General features: G+C 54.9%; 5 protein-coding genes across 5 annotated transcripts; 2 read left to right on the top strand and 3 right to left on the bottom strand.

Annotated features, from left to right (window-relative positions):
• Nucleotides 1-240: 240 nt before the first annotated feature.
• B0I36DRAFT_350916 (P-loop containing nucleoside triphosphate hydrolase protein) lies at nt 241-3573 on the top strand (the record flags this gene model as incomplete). The annotated part of the gene is made up of 7 exons (XM_046156961.1): nt 241-309; nt 420-683; nt 832-978; nt 1314-1368; nt 2039-2193; nt 2447-2836; nt 3025-3573. The coding sequence occupies 7 exons, from the start codon at nt 241-243 to the stop codon at nt 3571-3573; spliced, it is 1629 nt and encodes a 542-aa protein (XP_046010176.1).
• Nucleotides 3574-5912: 2339 nt separating this feature from the next.
• Nucleotides 5913-8048, bottom strand: B0I36DRAFT_326981 (uncharacterized protein). The gene is made up of 3 exons (XM_046154412.1): nt 7228-8048; nt 6658-6890; nt 5913-6508 (listed from the first exon to the last, which is right to left on the bottom strand). Exons 1-3 carry the CDS (start codon nt 7978-7980, stop codon nt 6280-6282), a joined length of 1215 nt encoding a protein of 404 aa, XP_046010175.1. The 5' UTR covers nt 7981-8048; the 3' UTR covers nt 5913-6279.
• Nucleotides 8049-11874: 3826 nt separating this feature from the next.
• B0I36DRAFT_326979 (uncharacterized protein) lies at nt 11875-13014 on the bottom strand. The gene is made up of 3 exons (XM_046154411.1): nt 12629-13014; nt 12407-12540; nt 11875-12333 (listed from the first exon to the last, which is right to left on the bottom strand). Exons 2-3 carry the CDS (start codon nt 12534-12536, stop codon nt 12050-12052), a joined length of 414 nt encoding a protein of 137 aa, XP_046010174.1. The 5' UTR covers nt 12537-12540; nt 12629-13014; the 3' UTR covers nt 11875-12049.
• Nucleotides 13015-14237: 1223 nt separating this feature from the next.
• B0I36DRAFT_432652 (uncharacterized protein) lies at nt 14238-15324 on the top strand (the record flags this gene model as incomplete). The annotated part of the gene is given in 4 exon segments (XM_046162639.1): nt 14238-14518; nt 14599-14726; nt 14738-15153; nt 15234-15324. The coding sequence occupies 4 exon segments, from the start codon at nt 14302-14304 to the stop codon at nt 15322-15324; spliced, it is 852 nt and encodes a 283-aa protein (XP_046010173.1). The 5' UTR covers nt 14238-14301.
• A 21-nt stretch (nt 15325-15345) lies between these two features.
• B0I36DRAFT_291965 (chaperonin Cpn60/TCP-1 family) lies at nt 15346-17702 on the bottom strand. The gene is made up of 4 exons (XM_046151760.1): nt 17477-17702; nt 17245-17396; nt 15764-17138; nt 15346-15704 (listed from the first exon to the last, which is right to left on the bottom strand). The coding sequence occupies exons 1-4, from the start codon at nt 17477-17479 to the stop codon at nt 15645-15647; spliced, it is 1590 nt and encodes a 529-aa protein (XP_046010172.1). The 5' UTR covers nt 17480-17702; the 3' UTR covers nt 15346-15644.
• Nucleotides 17703-18424: the final 722 nt, after the last annotated feature.

Below are 18424 nucleotides of genomic sequence, written 5' to 3'. Positions count from 1 at the left end.
TCAACTACAGGCAACAATATATATACACGACAGCATGGGCGAATACGTCCATTAGTCGATTACAAGAGCTGCTGTGGTGCTCGCCTGTCAGGTTCGTCTCACTCCGATCTCACTTCATCTCTTCATTTCTTCATCTCTTCATTTCTTCATCTCTTCATCTCTTCATCTCTTCATCTCTGCCATCTCTGCCACCTCTGCCACCTCTGCCACCTCTGCTGTACTGACTATGACTTGGACGACATGGCAGCCATAGGCACCGACTCTTGGGTCTCTGAGGCATCCGACAAGTACGGGCGGTACAACAGCATTGTGAGTTCATTCTCTTCCTCTATGTGTGTGTGTGTGTGTGTGTGTGTGTCTTTGTCCCTATTTGAGATAACTGTTCCATTTCGGACTACTCGTTAACAAGAACCAAACAGCGTGCCAAGCAGACAGCCCCGCTGGTCAGAGAAGTCCCTGGCCTCAAGCCGGGAGTCTCGCTCCATGCCCACCAGGCGCACGCCATTGGGTGGATAGAGCAGAATGCTGGGCTTGGGGGCTGTGTGCTGGCCGACCCTCCGGGGTTTGGTAAGACGCTCACAGCACTGAGCTTGATCGCTCGGTCTGGCAAGCTTGCCGTGGTGGTCGCGCCTTTATCTGTCTGCCACCAGTGGGCCGACGAGGTCAAGAAAAGGTTCAAACAGGTAAGATATAGAGCGATAGTGAAGAAGCTGATAGTGATGTGTATATTGACTATGATTCATAGGACACGATGAAAGTCTTGTTCCTGCACGGTCAGCCAGTCTCGGCCCATGAGCTGACGACATTCTCCCTCATCATCACACCGTACAGCCACGTGCTGGCAGAGCTCACGAAGCTAAGCCGGTACATAAAGCGCGCTATGGCATATCGGAAGGGGGTGGCTGGAGCGCCTCCGAAGCGACCGAAGGTGGCCCTGCTGTCTGGCCTCTTCGCCAAGCAGACGAAACCCTTGGCACAGTACGTGATCTTCGACGAAGCACACACGTTCAAGAATACGCGCGGACGTACTTTCGTCGCCGTCCAAATGCTGCGTGTCCGCTGCGAGCAGTGCGTTATGCTTACAGGCACACCTCTCGACAACACGTGGGTAGATTACTGCGCGCTACTCTGCCAGCTACGCAACCCTCCAATTAATGCCCTGCACCGTTACTATGCCGCTTTCCGGTCCCAGGATGATCGGTTCCCGAAAGGGAGACATCGCAACAGGCTGGCCCAGTGTATGGACGGCACTATCATGTGTCGACCCATGTCACTGGTCGAGAGCAAGCTACCACAACTCCGTACTATCATAGTACCGTTCTGGCTGGATGATAGCGCCCGAGACCTCTCAAACAGCGAATTTCGTCAGTATGTCGAGATCACTAGACATACACACCAGGAAGATGGGAAGGAGGTAGCATGGGCTCATTTGATTCGAGCCCAGCAATACGCCCACCAACCCGAGCTGCCCAACGTACTCACAAAGTACGACCCAGACCAAGTCTTCGGAATCGAGCAAGCTCTCGATGCCACTGGCCGCCCGAGCAATCACGAGGAGATAGAGAAGTGGCGTCAGAGGCCAGAACCTGGCCATCGGCTGCAAGGAGGAAGTACTCATTCGACTTGCCAACAACCGACACAAGAGCATTCTCGCATGTTGCCGCCGTATAATTCATTGTCATCGCAATCCTCCGACCTGAGGTCATCCGCTTATCTGCCATGCGAACTTCTCTGGATTACACTTACCTCCAAAGATCGTGTATGCCACTTTCTTGTGGGAGCAGTCTCGGGAACCAAGTCGCTCTCACTCTTTTTGACTATGCGGGCGCATCCATTGGTTATGAGCCTGGGCGCCCAGTCAACAACGATCATCAAGTCCATGGCGGCAAGATCTGAACGCAGTCCTGAGTGACAGCGCAGGCCCAGCTGGGACAAAAGAATCCCACCCTCCAATTCTTCCGCAATATTCACTCGGCAGTCGTAAGCATATTCCCCTCCTAGATGCATTGTATCAGCTCTAACAAGATTCACAGTTTAGACAAGAGCACGTCTGCAGCGCCGATGTCAATCCCAGGCCTCAAACCGGAGATCACGCTCCAACCCCACCAAGCACATGCAGTTGCCTGGTTGCTGAGAGCTCACAGATTCCACGGCGGTATCATTGGTGATCCGCCGGGATACGGCGAGACTTTGGTAGCCCTGAGCGCCATCGCCCTGCCCAGGCGACGAGCTGTTGTGATGGCAACAATCACGGCGTCAGTGGAAGGATGAAGTTCAAAAGTGCTTCGAGAAGGCAAGCAGTCTCTTCAACTTACGCTCTCTTTGCTACTATGTTGACTAACCGGCTGCGATTCTCTCGGGGGTCTATGCGGGTTCTGGTGTTACTCAACCAGCCTGTTGGTGCGGAGGAGATCATCAAGTATGACATTGTCATCACCTCTTATAGCCATATTGTCGCCGAGTCCACGAGGATTCGCAAGTCCATGACAGCGACTATCAAGTTTCGCGGGGGCATCGACACAGTGGCTGCTACCAGACCGAAACTGACAGCTCTGTCCTGGCTCTTCACGCAGCCGGGTGCTCGGTCTCTTGGCAAGTGCCTCGTGCTCGACGAAGCACATTCTGTCAAGAACATGAAGAGCCGGACTTTGAGGCGGTACAGTTGCTGCGGACTCGCTTCGAGGAGTGCATCATGCTCACAGGCACGCCGCTTGACAACACGTGGAAGGATGCTTGTGCTCTGGTCTGTCTGTTGAGTGGCCACCCAATCAACGGCCTCGACCGCTACCTCACCACCTTCGCTGGAGGTCTAGCCAAGACTCCCAGAGGCTCACATGTCAAGAGACTAGTCCAATCCCAGATGGGGTGATGATGCGTCGCCCAGACTCACTCGTGGCCAGCCGGCTGCCACCACTTACCACCAGTATCATCCCTTTCTCGCTCACTGACGAGGAGCAAGAGACTTGTGGTACCATGTTTGCGGCCTACTTAGAGGACCTGAGGCAGCGGGCCAGAAATCCTTAGTCCCGTACTGCTTGGGGGGCCCTGATCAAGGCCCAGCAGCTAGCATACCATCCCGCGCTTCTCAACGTCATGGCCAAGAGAAGGGATAACCAAGGAGGCCGCCAAAACGCCGAAAATGGGTTTGATCATGTTGGTACAGATGAAGACCGCGAGGAGATTGCCACTTGGATCACCGACATCGAGGAAAGCCGCACGTGGTCGTCCTCGCGCGTCGATGCTATCATTGATACCTTCCATCTACACCAGGAGCGCAGAACAGATGACGCGGTCGCCATCATGGGCGATAGTGTCTGCTTCCTGGATATCCTCGAAATAGCGCTTCGCCATAGCCCATTTCCCGTCAAGGTCTTCCGTCTTGACGGACGAGTCGATCCAGCACTCCGTGCGCTCGTCCTGAAGGAATTTGAGGACGCAGAAGGATGCAGGATCATGCTCACCAGCCGCGCCGTTCGCGGTGTTGGCTTGAACTTGCAATTCGCCAACGTGCTCATCCAGTGCGGTCCTTGGTGGAAAGTGGCCTGGCAAGAGCAGGCGATTGGCAGGCATTGAAGGAAGGGTCAAAAGAGGCCCGTCTTTCACTACATGCTACAGGCTGGCAACTGTCGCATAGAGGAGTACAAAAACTCTCGGCGTGATCGGAAAGGAGACCACAACAACTGCATCATGAACCGCATCACGAGACTCCACAACGAGACCCTCGCACGGCCGAGACACATCTCTTGATCATTCGGATTGCCCGCGACTCGCAGTTAGGAAGATCATCATTCTCATCGAAGCAGACTTGAGAGTGTGGCTTCACCTGATATTGGGCGTGGTTCCGTTCACCAAATCTGATTTTCATGGACATTAGTGTACCAACAGGTTCCTACAGGCTAGTTTCAACCTTGGAGGTGCATTGGCGAGCATGAATTGGCTGCTGATTATACGGCGAAATATTTGTTGAAGTTTTGGGTTCACTGATACTGGGCCAGGTGGCGTCCAGGTTCACGACAGCCGATGACACTCGATTTCACGAGAGTCCTTGCCAGGAAAGTTTCCCTAGCTAGTCTCGTATACTGAATGCAGCAATCCTATGGTGACGCATCCCGAGATCTTTATTCTGTCAAAAGTAATGGTGCAATGGAACAAACGGCTGAGCCTCGAGGCGGCAACATGTCCTTACGCGTCGCACAGGGCATCCAGCACCCCAAGTACTAAGACATCACATTAACGCAGCCCGGTGCTTTTCTCGGTCATTTTGCTTTGATCCTTCCTCAGATCTGTTCTCTTTGCTGACCAGTGCAAAGTGCATACGGGCATATATGGGTCATTGCTACGCCTTGGACAATGACGCATCCTGGAGCATGATATTATACACCCCAATACAAAAATACCGCGCAAACAAGCCCTCAAGTTTGTGTCTCACGAGCGCTCACATTGGTAAACGAAATGTGAAACATATCAGAGAGGCATCCCGGCTGACAAGAGTAAACTCCATGACGCGATCAATCGGGACAATGAGCAGATTTGACGACACGCCTCTCTCATGTTTTCTAATCCTATCAACTCTCGTGGCTGGTACCCGGTCTGTCTTGACCACCAGCAAACACATCCAGCTTCTCATCAACCAACCTGCTCAGACCGTTTGCTCCCACAGCTTCTATTCTACGTGCAATATCTCGTTCAGTGACTTGTACACCAACGCCCGTCAATCTCATTCAAGCAGTCCCCGATCCCACACCTCCCTTTCGTATTCGAAGCCTATGCGCCCTGTCTATGCTGGTTCTGGCAGTTTTATGCTTTCACCGAGCCAGATTTCCCAGTAATAAGAGATGGTAGCTGCATAAAACCGGTCCCGCATCTCGCACAAGCATCCCCTGGTAGATTCGCTCAGGTGTCACGATCGGTCGACAATACACTAGCCGCGTGACTAGCAGCGTCCTGACAATGAGTCAGCATTACCGCAACAGCGCAGCATTGCTTCTCAGAACACGATCGTCCTCCACGCTGACGTTCGCTTGCGCATCTCGTGCTCAATTCACCCCTGCCCTTCACTCCCTACCTGATCTGAGTGGTCCATCCTGAGCACGACAGCTCTTCAATACTCTGCTATCCCCTGGCCACTGCCTTCGAATCAATCTTTTCATCCGTCCCCAACAGTGAAATCTGCTGACCAATTCTGTGGTTGGGAATCTGTCATGGTTCAGTGCTGCTTCGTGCGCGCTTCCGAGACATGGCGAGTATCAATCTGCGAGCCTTTGGTCATCCAAGCAGAACAAGCAATGCAACCGCGACCCAGCCACTCTCAGACTGTCAAATAAATTGCGCCCAAGCCATTGGCAAAAGTCAAGATCTCGAAGTCGTCTGTTGTGTTTGCTACTTTACATATGTCAATTATTTCTCCCCCAAGGACATTCCTGGCAACCCAACACCTGCTAGCAAAGTCAACTGGTGGTAGACTCCCTTTCCACCATCTCTGTATCACTTCAGATCCTCCTGGAGCTTCACGTGTGGTAGAGTGCCAGAGGGAGTCAGCGAGATTTCAACCTCTGCGGCCGAAGCGGCCGAAGCGGCCGGCACTCCCTTGGCACTTCACGGATCCAGATAAATGCCGTGTCTTTTGCTGGGTTGAATGCTAGCCTGGCGGGAACTTACAGCTTACCCAGGCAACTGTCTCATGATATCACAGGCCACAAGCCAACATCCATGGTGTCCTCAGCCGTCTCTTGATCCTCAGGTACTTTTCTCTTTCCGCTCGTTTCTGTTGAACTCTTTTGCTTCCCGCCTTGATGCATTGATTGTCCAAATACCATTTTACAGACCAGGCATAGCAAGGCATTCACATATCACATACATGACGCAGTAAACACGGGAGCCATCGACGCAGAATTGCTCAAACATTAAGGATATTAGCAATTAAGTTTTAGAAAAGGGAGTATATGTATGTATATATATCGTGATGCATATATATATGTCCGTTCGTATGAACACGTCTAGTAGTTGGTGGTAATGAGTGGTATCGAAGTGTCGGAGTCATTATATGGCAGCGCCACCGCCGGTGTCAAGATAAAAAATAGCCTCCCCCTCCCAACAACGCGCGGGTATCGAGCATCAATCAAAAGGCTGTGTGCATGCTGTGTCACCATCTGCAAATGCTGAATGTACCAGGGCTCAAAGTTTCCCCCCCTTCCCCATACTTGTGGCAAGCGCGCGTATATACACACCACTGAGTCGCAGGTCATCATCTTACTCTTCACACACGACGACCACAAACGCTTAGTAGTCGTAGGAGTAGCAGAGCCACGAGCCCTCGGCATCAAGGATGTCACGGACGCGGACGTCCGGGCGCAGGCCCATCGAGGAGATGACGGTGTCGAGACCCATGATCGGGCAGGGGTTTCCGGGGGCGGCGCAGGCGTAGATGTCGGTCCAGCGGGACGCCGCCTGGCTCTGCCACTTCCAGAAGTTTCTGTCGATGAAGGCGTGGTGTAAGAAGAATACGGGACTGGATTGTTCAATTCGATGTTAGCATTGCTTCGTTGAGAAGATACAGAGTCGTGGGAGGTATTGTGAGGCTGTGTTGTGGGCGAGGGCGGGTGTGGAGCGTGGAGTGGGGCGACGGCGCCGCACGAGATTTCAGGAGGGACTACTCACTCAGCAGGAGACGCGGCGACGTCAGACATGACGGGGCCGAGGCCGTTGTGGCCATAGGCGTGAGGGCCGAACTCGGTGCACTCGCGCATCTGGGCGTAGGTGGAACGGGAGTTGCAGGAGTTGACGAAGGCGGCGCTGACCTGGCGGGTCAGATCGCGGTTCTCACCACGCGACAGGCAGCGGTCCTGGTTGCCACCGCCGGGTCCAATGTGGAGGCGCTTGCCGGCAAAGGGCTGTTGAGAATGGTTAGCAGAGTGAACGACGAGTTGGTCAAACAGGTGTGTTGAGAGGTTCAGAGGTCGAGCGTCTCAAGCATCCTGTTACTTTCAGAGGCCCCAGAGGCCCAGAGGGTCCTCCGTGGTTTTGAAATACTCAGACCATCCAGAGGGTCAGAGGGTCTAAAAGTGACAGAAGAACCCGGAGCTCAAAAGGTGCGCAGATGGTGAACCGTGGTTGCTGGAGGTTGAGTGTGCGAGGGTCCCACTTTTCTGTGCCCAACCACGACTCAAGCAGCAACCGCAACTCAACCACAATGGGCAAGTGGAAATAGAGAACCCAGAGTTTACTTACGCCATTGGTCACGCAGGTGCCCTGGCCGTTGTTGAGCTGGGGAAGAGCGCCAAAGTAGTCGGCGGTGAAGAGGCCAGAGGCGGCAAAGTTGCCAGAGTCCTTGGTCTCATCCCACCACGGGAAGGGGTAGGCACCCGGGTAGCCGCACTCCTCGCGCAGCATGCGCCCGAAGAGGTGGGTGTAGTAACGGTGCCAGATGAGGAACATGCCGGACTGGTGGACCTTGTTGACCATCTGCTGGTGAACCCAGACGAGCTCCTCGTAGCGGTTGGTGGCCGGAGGGGCCAGGCCCTTGGAGGGCGCGTTCCAGAGGCAGACGATCGCGTTGACAAAGGCCTTGCGCTGGACGGGCTGCATGTTGCGCCACTCGACACGGACCTTGGGGTTGGAGCAGGATCCGCGGGCGTTGTCGCCGACGCGCGAGGCGGAGCCGGCGGTGGACTCGATGCGGCTGACGTCGTCGTCGCTCACACGGCCGCCAGAGTTGATGGCGAGGCCGACGGTGGAGAGGCCGAGGTGGATGGTGGCGTTGACATCGGCGATGCCCACGCTGAGAATATCGCCGGCAGGCTTGGTGAGGATCTCGGTGAGGTCGGCACCGTCGTTGACGGCCTCGACAAGCTCGGTAAGGAAGGGCTTCATGGTGAAGCCCGTGGTGATGGGCACGAGCTCCTCGCGCTTGTCGACATTCTGGGGGATGCTAAGAGCCTTGACGGCGGCGGCGCCGGTCAAGATGGCAGACGCGAACTTCATGGTTGACGGGTGGTGCTTGACGTATAGCGAATGACTGGCACACACACGGTTGACGAGAGAAACAAGAGAGCCTCCACACCACGGCTCCGAGACGAAGGGGCGCCCTGGTTTTATTATCAGCAGGCCTAGCACGCGGCCGACGAGACTGCCGCCGCGCTAGACAGGCCAGCCCTGGTGCTCAGGCCGGCCGGGTCCAGGGGCAGCCCCAGCGGGACGAGCGCGAACCCCGAGCTCCCACCCAGCCCCCCGGCCTAGCTCGTTAAAGTCGTCCACTCTGGCTCCGCACAGCTGGTGTCAGTGGATGGCCGTCGTGGGCTCTGACGGCGGTGCCCAGGCCGGCCCCTGGCGCCTCGTATGCCGGCAGGACGCGTGTGCGGCGCTGGTCGTCCTGCCGCTGCCAGCATGACAACCGATAGTTCCTGCAATCAATGTATGTACTCCGTAGTCTGCTACGTACGACGAACCCTGGCCATGGCCGTGCAGGGCTGGCTGCTGTCATGTCATGTCAAGAAGGGCCCCATCATGCAACGACGATCAGTCGGCCACACCTTTCAACGACCCTTTCGCAGCGTGTCTTGCCCTGGCGCGGCTTGTCTCGCAGCCTCCACGCCTGATGTTATTTCCGCCGTCCAATGCCCTGCCCTCTTTTCGTCTCATGTCTTGGATGCACGTTGTGCGGCTGGTCCCAGCCCATTGTTCCTCGCGCTAGGCGCCAAAGGTGCCGCCGACCACAAAACTCTGCTCCGCCGCTTGGCCCAGATGACGCAGTCCACCTGCAGTAGATGCATACTGTGCCGACCTTTCCATTTATTCCTCGCCGGCCCAGCCTCTCTCTCTCTCTGTGTCTGTGTTAGGCGCTACTCTAGACGGCGGCTGAGAGGAGCTGAACCGTCCAGCGCCAGCGCTTCTCTGCGTTAGCTGCGGGCGCCCGACAGGGGGCACATGGACCATTTCCATAGCATTTCCTCGCAGGCAGTACGACACGAGGAAAAGCCCCAATCTTCAAGAGGAACCACAATCTCCACTCGCCCCTTTCTTTCCCACTTTTGAGACCAACTCGGAATGGGCACCACAAGCCAACACGACACAACTGCAAAAAGCCAAGTCGAGATCGCATTGCTAGCCTGCAGAAATCCACGACGGTGACCCTCCGGCGCATCATGGACTCGCCTGATCCGTAAAGTCCATGACGTTCATTGAGGGTTTTTGTGTTGCTAGATTCGGGACTCAGTCCAGTCTTGCTTGTTCTGGCAAATGCGGGACTGCGCTACTCCCATGATATGTCTGTAGAATTCGGTGTTGTTCTGGTCCAAGGCATCGTCTCCAAGACCTACAGCACTCCTCAAGAATACCACGAGGCTGAGTGGCTGGGGCCCCTTTGCTCAGAAAGCATAATTGTCCCTTCTACGCACACTTGAAGGCTGTCCTCAAACCCGAGGGGCTGGTGCCTCTTGATCTCGACACCGAGCCCCTATTGATACTGCTGGAGGCTGTGGCTGGGATGGCCAACGCAGTCTCGGCAAGGCTCAGGCACACAAACCTAACCTTAAAGCTAAAGCGTCCACACACACAGCCTTGTGCGAGCACGCTCACAACTCAAAGCGGTTCTGAATAGGCTCTCCGCACGTACAGCGTCTAGCCTATGTGAGTGGCTGTGTGTAGAAGTTGTGGTGGTTGGTTCCTCCAAAAACAGAAGACGCACACAGCGCCCCAACCTCATCAAGTACCTCTGCCGCCACCACCACCGTCGCCATCGCAGCAGCAACGCGTACGTACACATCATTTCCATCATGTAATGACCTCCAGCCATAGCCGTGCCTAGCGCACTAGGAGATCATTAGTGTGAGGCCGCTACGCCGTAATGATGCATGAGTCCTGTGTACTGCTGGGCAGACGGAGCACACTGAAAAGGGCGCCGGGACGAAACACGGGCGTTCGCGCCACTCACTCTGGCAAAGATTGCTTTGCGTGCGCTAGTCGGCCATTCGCCTGTTTGTGATTACTGGTCGCACAGTGGCGTGGCGCGCGACCGAAGGCGTAGCGCCAGCGCCAGGCGGCCACTGCTGGGGCTGCCGGCCCTGGTCGGCTGGCGGCCACAACCGCACAAGGCCAAGACCTTGGAGGCGAATAATGGCTTCATCCAGTGGCAGCCGTGGTTTGGGATGGTACGATCGGGTAATGGCCGACGTGGTTTACTCAGGGGAAAGGCAGGATTAAGCACAGAATGAATTAGGAAGAGCGTAGCCTGTGGCCAATTGGCCCTACCTGTTGCGGCTGTGCTTGGATGCAGAGCAAGAACCGAGACCGGACGAGTCCGTGGTACTGTTGGATGTGGATGAAGATGCCCGCATTCCAATCTCGCAGCTGTATACATGGACGAAGCTGGACAAACCCGTGATCATGGCAGAGAGAAGCGCAACGCGGGAGACCTCTGCCTCGATGCTAAATTAGGATCTAGAACTGCCGGTATATGTAGATCCCGTTAAGGTGCGTTGTCGCGGAGGACTCTCAAGCTGGGGTAAGCTGAAGCCCTGCCTTAAAGCCAAGTCAACAAGAGTCTTGGCGTAGAGGACTGGGCTGTGCCGCCAGGCGTGACACTGTCCTCCTCCTGGCCACGGCATTTTGCTCATGAGGTTGCGCTGAGCCGTGGCAGAAGGCTGAGCGCACCAGGCCGCGTTCAGGGGCTCGTGCGGATGACTTAAGGACTTACGCCCACGAGTCCTTGGCGCGATGGTCCTATAATTTTATTCTGTCACTTCTGAGCAATTCCTGAGCAAAGTTCCAATGTGCCTCATTGCAGACAGCATCGTAAACTACTACGAATTGGACGGTGCTTCGATTGGTAACACGCAGGTTGCGGCCAGGTCCCTCGCCATTACCCCTGAGTCAGCCCTGTCCTCTTTGGGCCCGCCAAGAACCTTGGAACACAGATCCTGTCCCAGTATCTTCCATGGCACTGGAGAACCCCTTCTTGGCAAAAGCTAGGCGTGCTGGGCATTCAGGTACCCGCCCGGGCCACCGAAACACCCACACGCACCTGCGTACCTGGCCGAGGAGGTAGGAAGGACAAGGGTGAATGGGGACAAAGGTGGATGCGCGGCTGCCACTCCGATACTCTGCACGTATCCGCAGATTGTACGTCGTCTCCATGCCTGTCTTTGCTCCCAAGCTCCCTCACAAACCCCCCCACTTTGTGTGCTCTGGTCCTGTCAACGGCGAGGAGATTAAGATCGCCCCCTGTGACAGGCCTTGGAGGGACGACCCTCCAGAGACACCAGAACCTGACATACCCATATCTTTCGGTCAAAGCATACTACCGGTATGGTATTGTCCGCTCAGGCCCAGGACGAGCACACCTGTGCAGAGAACCTGTCTGTTAGCTCGTGTGTGGGGGAAGGCAGAGAGAGAGTGTGGAAGAAAGCGCAGTGTGGCGCATGATAGTCAGCTCGGTCGGGCAATCCTCGCGCGGCGGTCCGCCCAAGCGGAGGTGAGAGATGAAAGGGCCACGCGGTCGCCAGCCAGGCTCAAGGTGAATCCTCGCTCGGACAATTAGATACAGCACTACATGACGCACGCACGTCTCTCTCTCTCACGTCTCCACCCTCGTTTGGGATCTGCTGATCAGCCTCCCAATCTCTTAATGTGCCACCTACTGCCTACCAGGGTGGTGCATATCGACATGTTGGAATCCCATCCTCCTCTGTGCTCGTCGACTCATCAGAAGGAGGCTCGTGCTGTTTCGAGCAAATGATGGGCCTGTGGATAACACGCGAGCCCGAAACTCTGGCTAGAGCGACGGTCGGAAGTCCTCATCGGGAATGCCCGTCGGGTATGAGTTGGATGGGCCTGGTCAAACCATTATCGCCCCGCAATCCACAACGCTCGAGGTTTAGCCGCCGATATGGATGACCGTCGGGTCGACGGCAAATAACAAGGCACTGACTGGGCTGTGCCAGATTCCATTGACCGGGGACAGACACGCCATCTCAGTCAGAGTTTCCAGCTTGACCATCTTCCGCTACGTATCGCTTCGAATCGGCAGACACAATACCAAGAAATTACACGCTGTTTATGAACTCTTCGGACCAAAGAGCCGGGAGCTACCGTTTGGGTGGTCTGAGAACGATACAAGTCTGATGAGCCGCCCCAGGACCCAAATACTTGAAGCCCTCCCAGCTCCTTGTGCAGCCTTGCGGGGCGATTGTAGATGTCCGACGGTGTTGACACGTCCGAATGCATGAAACAGCGTGCAATATGGACAAGCTCCATGGCAAGCTCCATGTTGGCCAACACCCGCATATGTTGTGCGTGTGACTCGCATCATGAAATCTTGCCTTACAGACAGAGTGGCCGGTCTGTCGTCTTGCCCTTCGCATGACTTGCCTACATGACTTGCCTACATGACTTACCTATATGATTGTACCAGGACAATGCGGAACGAATTGGGCTCTTCTAAGCACCGGTAGCCAAAAGTGGTGTTGGTCAGAATCCCTTCGAGATACGAGTGGCGGATCATTGTCGAGCAGGTCATTCGCCAACCTCGTGCTCGTGCTCATATGTGTATGTGTATCTGCGGAGAGCTCCGAGACCGTCCGCTTTCTCAGCCAAGCTCGGAAATCAAATGTAACATGGCCTTACCAAATCCTAGGGCGAGAAATGTTGGGCTGGCCAGCCAAACAATCGACGCTGTCGAAGCTTGTTCCTGCTATTCCCATCCTTTCTAGCTAAAGGGATCAGAGAGTTCAAAGGAGGTTTTAGAAGGCTAAAAGTCTCAGAGTGTTCTATCACAAACTACAGAGAGTTCGTAATAGAAGCCGGAGGCATGATTCTGGTCGAGCTTATCGCAGAGCGATCCTGTTAAGAAGGGAGGTATAGACGCGTGCCCTATTATCGCCCGTGCTTATTAGCGTTGTCAAGACCGATGAAAAATTGGAGGTCGACTAGATTCAGTGACAGGGCGGTAGCGGACGGGGTTACGTGGGAACTTATTTACCTAGGATAGACTACTAGATCCAGCAGGAAAGGAAGAGCAGGTATGTATGAGCACGGACTGCACAAACATATGTCGGCCTGTCGGGCGGTGGTCCTATGAAATAAAATGCTGCATTAACATCGCAATATCGACTTATAATGGAACGCTGCTCGTGACGCGGCAAGTGTGATGTGAGCCGATCGTGAGATGCGAATGAGCTCACCAGAGGATGCTTCTCCGAGATGCAGAACTATTTCAGGCAGCTCACCTCGTTTGCTAATACGAAAGGAGGGCTCAGTAAAAGCAGTAAACCAGCAGAACCGCATAGAGAGGGCGCCTTCTTTGATGTCACCAGTAGGGTGGATTGGGCATTGCTGAATGCAGGTGAGAAGTTATAGTACAGAAGTTGCTCAATGCGAGATGAGACGCAGTCTAGAAGCTGTGAGAACTAACGGCCAGAGAAGGCTGGTAGTGAGAAACTGGGTAGGTTCGCTTCTGTTTGTGGCAGTTCAGCTGCCAGCTACAAGCGATGGTCGATATTCCTTGAAGTGTCCTTGAGGGCTACATGTGGGCTGTCGGAAATGGGGTTTGGCCGCTGTTGTCGACTAACTTTCGTTCGCCTGGAACAGACGTTACAACTTTACTGGTTGCATTGGGTGATGTGGCAAATAAAATGTAGCTGTCGGAAGCGCCACCCTCCTTCTGCTGTCTGGAAGGATTGCATTGTGACCAAGTCCTCACAGTTTAGTGTGCCGGCGCACCACTCGAACTTCGTATGTGCCGCTATTCCAGGAGGATTGGCACGTTGTCAATTCTTGTGCGTAGCTGCATTGGTTACTTGTCTGAATTATTTGTGCGTAAGAACAGGAAGTATCTCCTGTATCGGTGTAGATGCCGTCGTCAACTTGCTTTCAGCTTAGTGTGAACGCCGTGGGTCGTGGTTGCAACATTTGTCTCCACGTCTGTAACTACTACTGGATTGCCGGAAGACATGGTGTTGTGCAGAGTATTTTCAACATCATGGCCTTTTTACATCATGGTCGACGCTGTGATGATCAGCGAGAAGACGTCCCAATGTGACTGCCTCAGGTACGCGTGCAACGAGGGAGGCGCGATGGTTGTTGGTGTCACTACCCAAAAACGTCCGTTTGCACAAGCCTGGCCACAGAAGGGCATGCAACTTGCTTGACATCGCCCAGCCATCAAAAGCAATATCATTCCGGCGTCTACTCGATTTGACACGGTTGTGATCATCCCTCAAACACTCCGCCTTTAGTAACGGCACCCACGACGTAAAACTCCCCTAGCACGCAGCCGGTCCCGTCGCCGAAAGTTATTAGGCTCTGAGAATGCACTTTACACAAAAGCCAACCGCGCAATCTCCAGCAATGACTACAATCAGCCTTTCGACTTTCATCTCGACGGCCATCGCAGGTCTGGCAGCAGCTCCCGGCGTCATGACGCTCGGCGTGCCTGCCTCCCCGCTTCACACTAGCATCCTGCCACCTCAGCCGGAGCACATCCAAGTCTTTTGCCGCAACGAGACTGAAATTCCAATCTTTACATGTACGGTCGACCTATAGGCTGCCACCGAGAACAGAATTGAAAAACACAGAACACGAAGTTCTTGACTGACAATATCGTAGATGGCGACCACGACAATGGCGGACCCGGCTTGCTCATCTGGAACTACGACCCATACCCTCATAGCGGCATCGGTGGAACAATGTTCTTGCTGTACGAGAGCAACCACGACCTCGTGCCGTACAAGTTCGTAATTGTGAGTCCCAAGGCCGAAGACGCACCGAGGCTCATTTGCTGACGGGCCAAATCCAATGGATCCCACCTTGGTCCTCTGCATTCATCACAGTCTGCCCTACTTTCGAAGGTCGCGTCGTGCGCGGAGATTGGAGCTACTTTGACGGGCACAAACACATGCTCGGCACATGGGTCGAGGTCGCCTTTACTTCAGACGGCATGGTCTATGGCGACATATCATTGCTTGAAGGCAATGACGGCGCTGCAATGATCCAGTCCATGGACGGCTTCCACAACGCCAAAGGCTTCACGTTTGACCTGCTGGAAAGTGCGCCGCGGGGTGCATGGGCACAGAAGTCTAGCGGCACATGGTGCCTCGACAAGATCATCGGGCTTGATGCCAACTATGCCGCATGGGCATGGCAGTCAGAGTTCCTTGATCCGTAAGTCACAGTCCCGCCTCCGAACCTAACGACATGATGTTGCGAATGCCAAGCTGTTAGCTGAATCTGTGCTTGTGCAGCTGGAACGTCTACCTGACCAACGAGGTCAACCCAGTCATTGACTCTGTCAATGGACGGTTTCAAATCACTTTCTACGATGGAGCCATCTGATGCATTGCAGTTGACGCAAATGTGGGGACTTGACAAATATCGGATGCGGCGTTCCCTTGTATTTCCACTTCTCAACAGGAAGTCCGGGGTGGGCTACCATGACTTGCGTGGAGCAAACAATGGTGGCTCGATGTGAAATTAAATCGATCTTTGAGCATTGCGAAGCTCTGACAAAAGAAGATTTCGAGAGCAAATGTCACAGTATCGGAGGCGTTCGTGCGTGCTTCTCGACCATCTCGATTTAGATATGGCTATTCTATGGTATCATGGTAGTAAATGCCAGACCTTCAATCGAATTCCACCTTTTGTGCTCGTCACTTCTAATGTCTCTCTCTCCTCCGGGGCGCAGCGCGGATAATGTCGTCGACTCTAAGCAGGAGCTGTAAAGCTTTGTTAGCAAGTGGCAGAACATCGGAAATCCAAGTGGAATACGACGTACCTCTGCGGCTTCGCTTGCAGACGAGACGACTGCCTTCTTGAGCTTGTAGCTCTCGATTACACCCATATCACGCATGTCGATAATGCCACCACCTGGGGTCATGAGGTCGAGACCATATGTGGACAAGCCGTCGTAAATGGCCTTGCGAAGCCTGGCGACAAGCTCGCTGGAATCGAGGCCGGCATTGTCGGCAAGAATGGTTGGCAGCTGACGAAGAGCAGCGGCAAACGAGGAGACAGCAATCTGCTTCTTGCCCTCGACACGGGTAGCGGCAGCCTCGACGGCCTTGGCCATGACCATCTCAGCACAGCCACCTCCCAGTGTCGTTCTAGGCTCCTTGACGGTTTGAGAGAGAACGGCAAGCGCATCGTGCAGCGAGCGCTCAGCCTCGTCGAGGAGCTGATCCGTAGCACCACGGAGGACAACGGTGCAAGCTTGGCCAGCTGCAACGCCGGAAAACTTGATGAGCGTGTCCTCTCCGATAATGACCTCCTCGATGACGTCGCAGTGACCGAGCTTGACCTGGTCGGGATGGTCGAAAGTGGAGGCGATCTCGCCGCCAGTAACCAGCGCCAGGCGCTCGATGCCATCGAAGTCGGCGTGCTCGATAGACATGATGCCAGCATCGGTGAACAGCTGCTCAGGCCAGTTGTAGATGAGTTGCCTGTTGATGAAGCAGTTGATACCGTGGGCCTTGATCTTTTCAACCTTGGCCTTCATCTTGTCCTTCTCGGCCCTCTCAAGCTCAGCGAGCTTGCTCGTGGAGCCAACCTTGACGCGAGCACCAAAGATCTTGATCTTGTCTGTGTCCATCGATGTGTTTGCAACAAGAATCTTGGCCTTCTCAAGTCGCTTGGGCTGGTTGACACCAATCTTCTTGTCGAGGATGAAGCCCTCGTCGAGGTAGGAGTCGCTCAGCTTGCCTCCGGCCTTCTTGATAATCTGAATGTGGCTGAGATCGGAAGAACCCTTGAGGCGCAGTACGGCCTCGACGGCAAGCTTCGAGAAGAGGTCACGGTCTTGCGACAAGACCTTGGAGCTAAGGGTTGTCCGCGCGATGGCAAGAAGGTCCTTCTTGAAAGCTTCGGGGTCCTTGCTGTGGTCGACAGCGGACTGTTCAAGCGCGTCCAGGGCCGCACGGCTCGCTATCCGGTAACCTTCGATGATAGTCTGGGGGTGGATCTTGAGATTGACAAGCTTCTCGGCCTCGCGAAGCAGCTCAGCAGCGAGAACCGTGACGGAAGTGGTGCCATCTCCGACCTCGTCGTCCTGAACCTTGGAAATGTTGACGAGAACCTTGGCGGCGGCGTTGTCGAGAGCGATCGATTTGAGAATGGTAGCACCGTCGTTGGTCACCATAATCTCAGCCGTAGATCTGTTGGCAGGCAAGAGGAGTTGTCAGCAAGATATGGACACGGGAGCCCAAATAGGGGTCTGCAAGTATCGGGTAGGCGGAGCTTTCGGATCGTGACGAGACGTACGCAGACTGGAGGATCTTGTCCATTCCCTTGGGGCCGAGGGTACTCTTGACGAGATCGCCAACAGCAATGGCACCGATGAAAGCGGCGAGACGGGCATTCTCACCCTTCTCCTCCGTGGTTCCCTCCTCGAAGATCTGGGTCGGGTTGAAGGACTACAGACATATCCTTGGTCAGCAGGGGGTTCCAGAAGCAGTAGCTCCATTCCAGTGGTATGGAGAAGGAACGGACAGACCATGATGGGCAACGATGCAGTGTCTCTTCGTTGATCGGATGTCTTCTGGAGCCTGGCGTCGCTCGTCGTTGTGCTTCGTCGTGGGACAGGGAGGTCTGGCGGCGGGCTATCGCAGCAAGCAGCACTGCTATTGTTCTGGGTGCCCCTCTACAGGAGGTGTGATTAACGCGGGCGGCTGCTAGTGCATGGTGGGGACCCTGACTGGACCTCCCCTCCGGCGTTGTCCTGCTCAGGCCGCTGTCAACTTTTTTTCCAGGCACCAGAGCCCGGCGCCCCTTATCGAGAGCTTATCACAAACAGCGCCAGCTGGCGTAGGCGGCTGCACAGCTGTGCAGGATGACTCAGCTAGCCAGCCATACGCTCCCAGGGCCGCTCCACCTGGGCGAGTGCTGCCCCTCGAGCGGGAAGAGGTGGAATGCTGGGCCAGTCCAGCCAATCACCAAGCGAGAGAGCCCGCTTTTTCCCATCGCACACATTCTGAGGCGGCCGAAACTTGGGAAAATTGTCAAATGTTTGGCGGCCACCTACCTGTGCTCGACCACGCCGCCGCTCCACGCCTGCCGAAGACGCTGTCGCTGCTCCAGCATCTGCTTCCCGCCAGTATCGCGCCCGTAACAACCTGTTGACTACCCAGCGCGTCGTCAACTCTCACGAGGTAGGTCTCATCGCGATCTGCCGACGCAAGTATGGCCTGCTGCGCAAAGGACGAGGGCAGGTTGAGACTTTGTCCTTTGCTGCAAAAGGCGGGGCATTTTTTGTACACTCCACACACGTCCCAGCCCAATAAATCATATCCTACCAAGCACGACCCCTCGGGTGCAACCACTTGCTCCTTCACGCTGGGTTTGAAGAGTCTGTCTAATCGCTGAAGGACAGGTCGCAATCAACAATACATCGACAAGTGCGCAACCCAAAGCATCGAAGACACACCTAAACACAACCCAACCA

Source organism: Microdochium trichocladiopsis, assembly GCF_020744255.1.
Source record: "Microdochium trichocladiopsis strain MPI-CAGE-CH-0230 chromosome Unknown B0I36scaffold_7, whole genome shotgun sequence".
NCBI classification, from domain to species: Eukaryota; Fungi; Ascomycota; class Sordariomycetes; order Xylariales; family Microdochiaceae; genus Microdochium; species Microdochium trichocladiopsis.
This window is presented reverse-complemented; position numbering and strand designations above follow the sequence as displayed.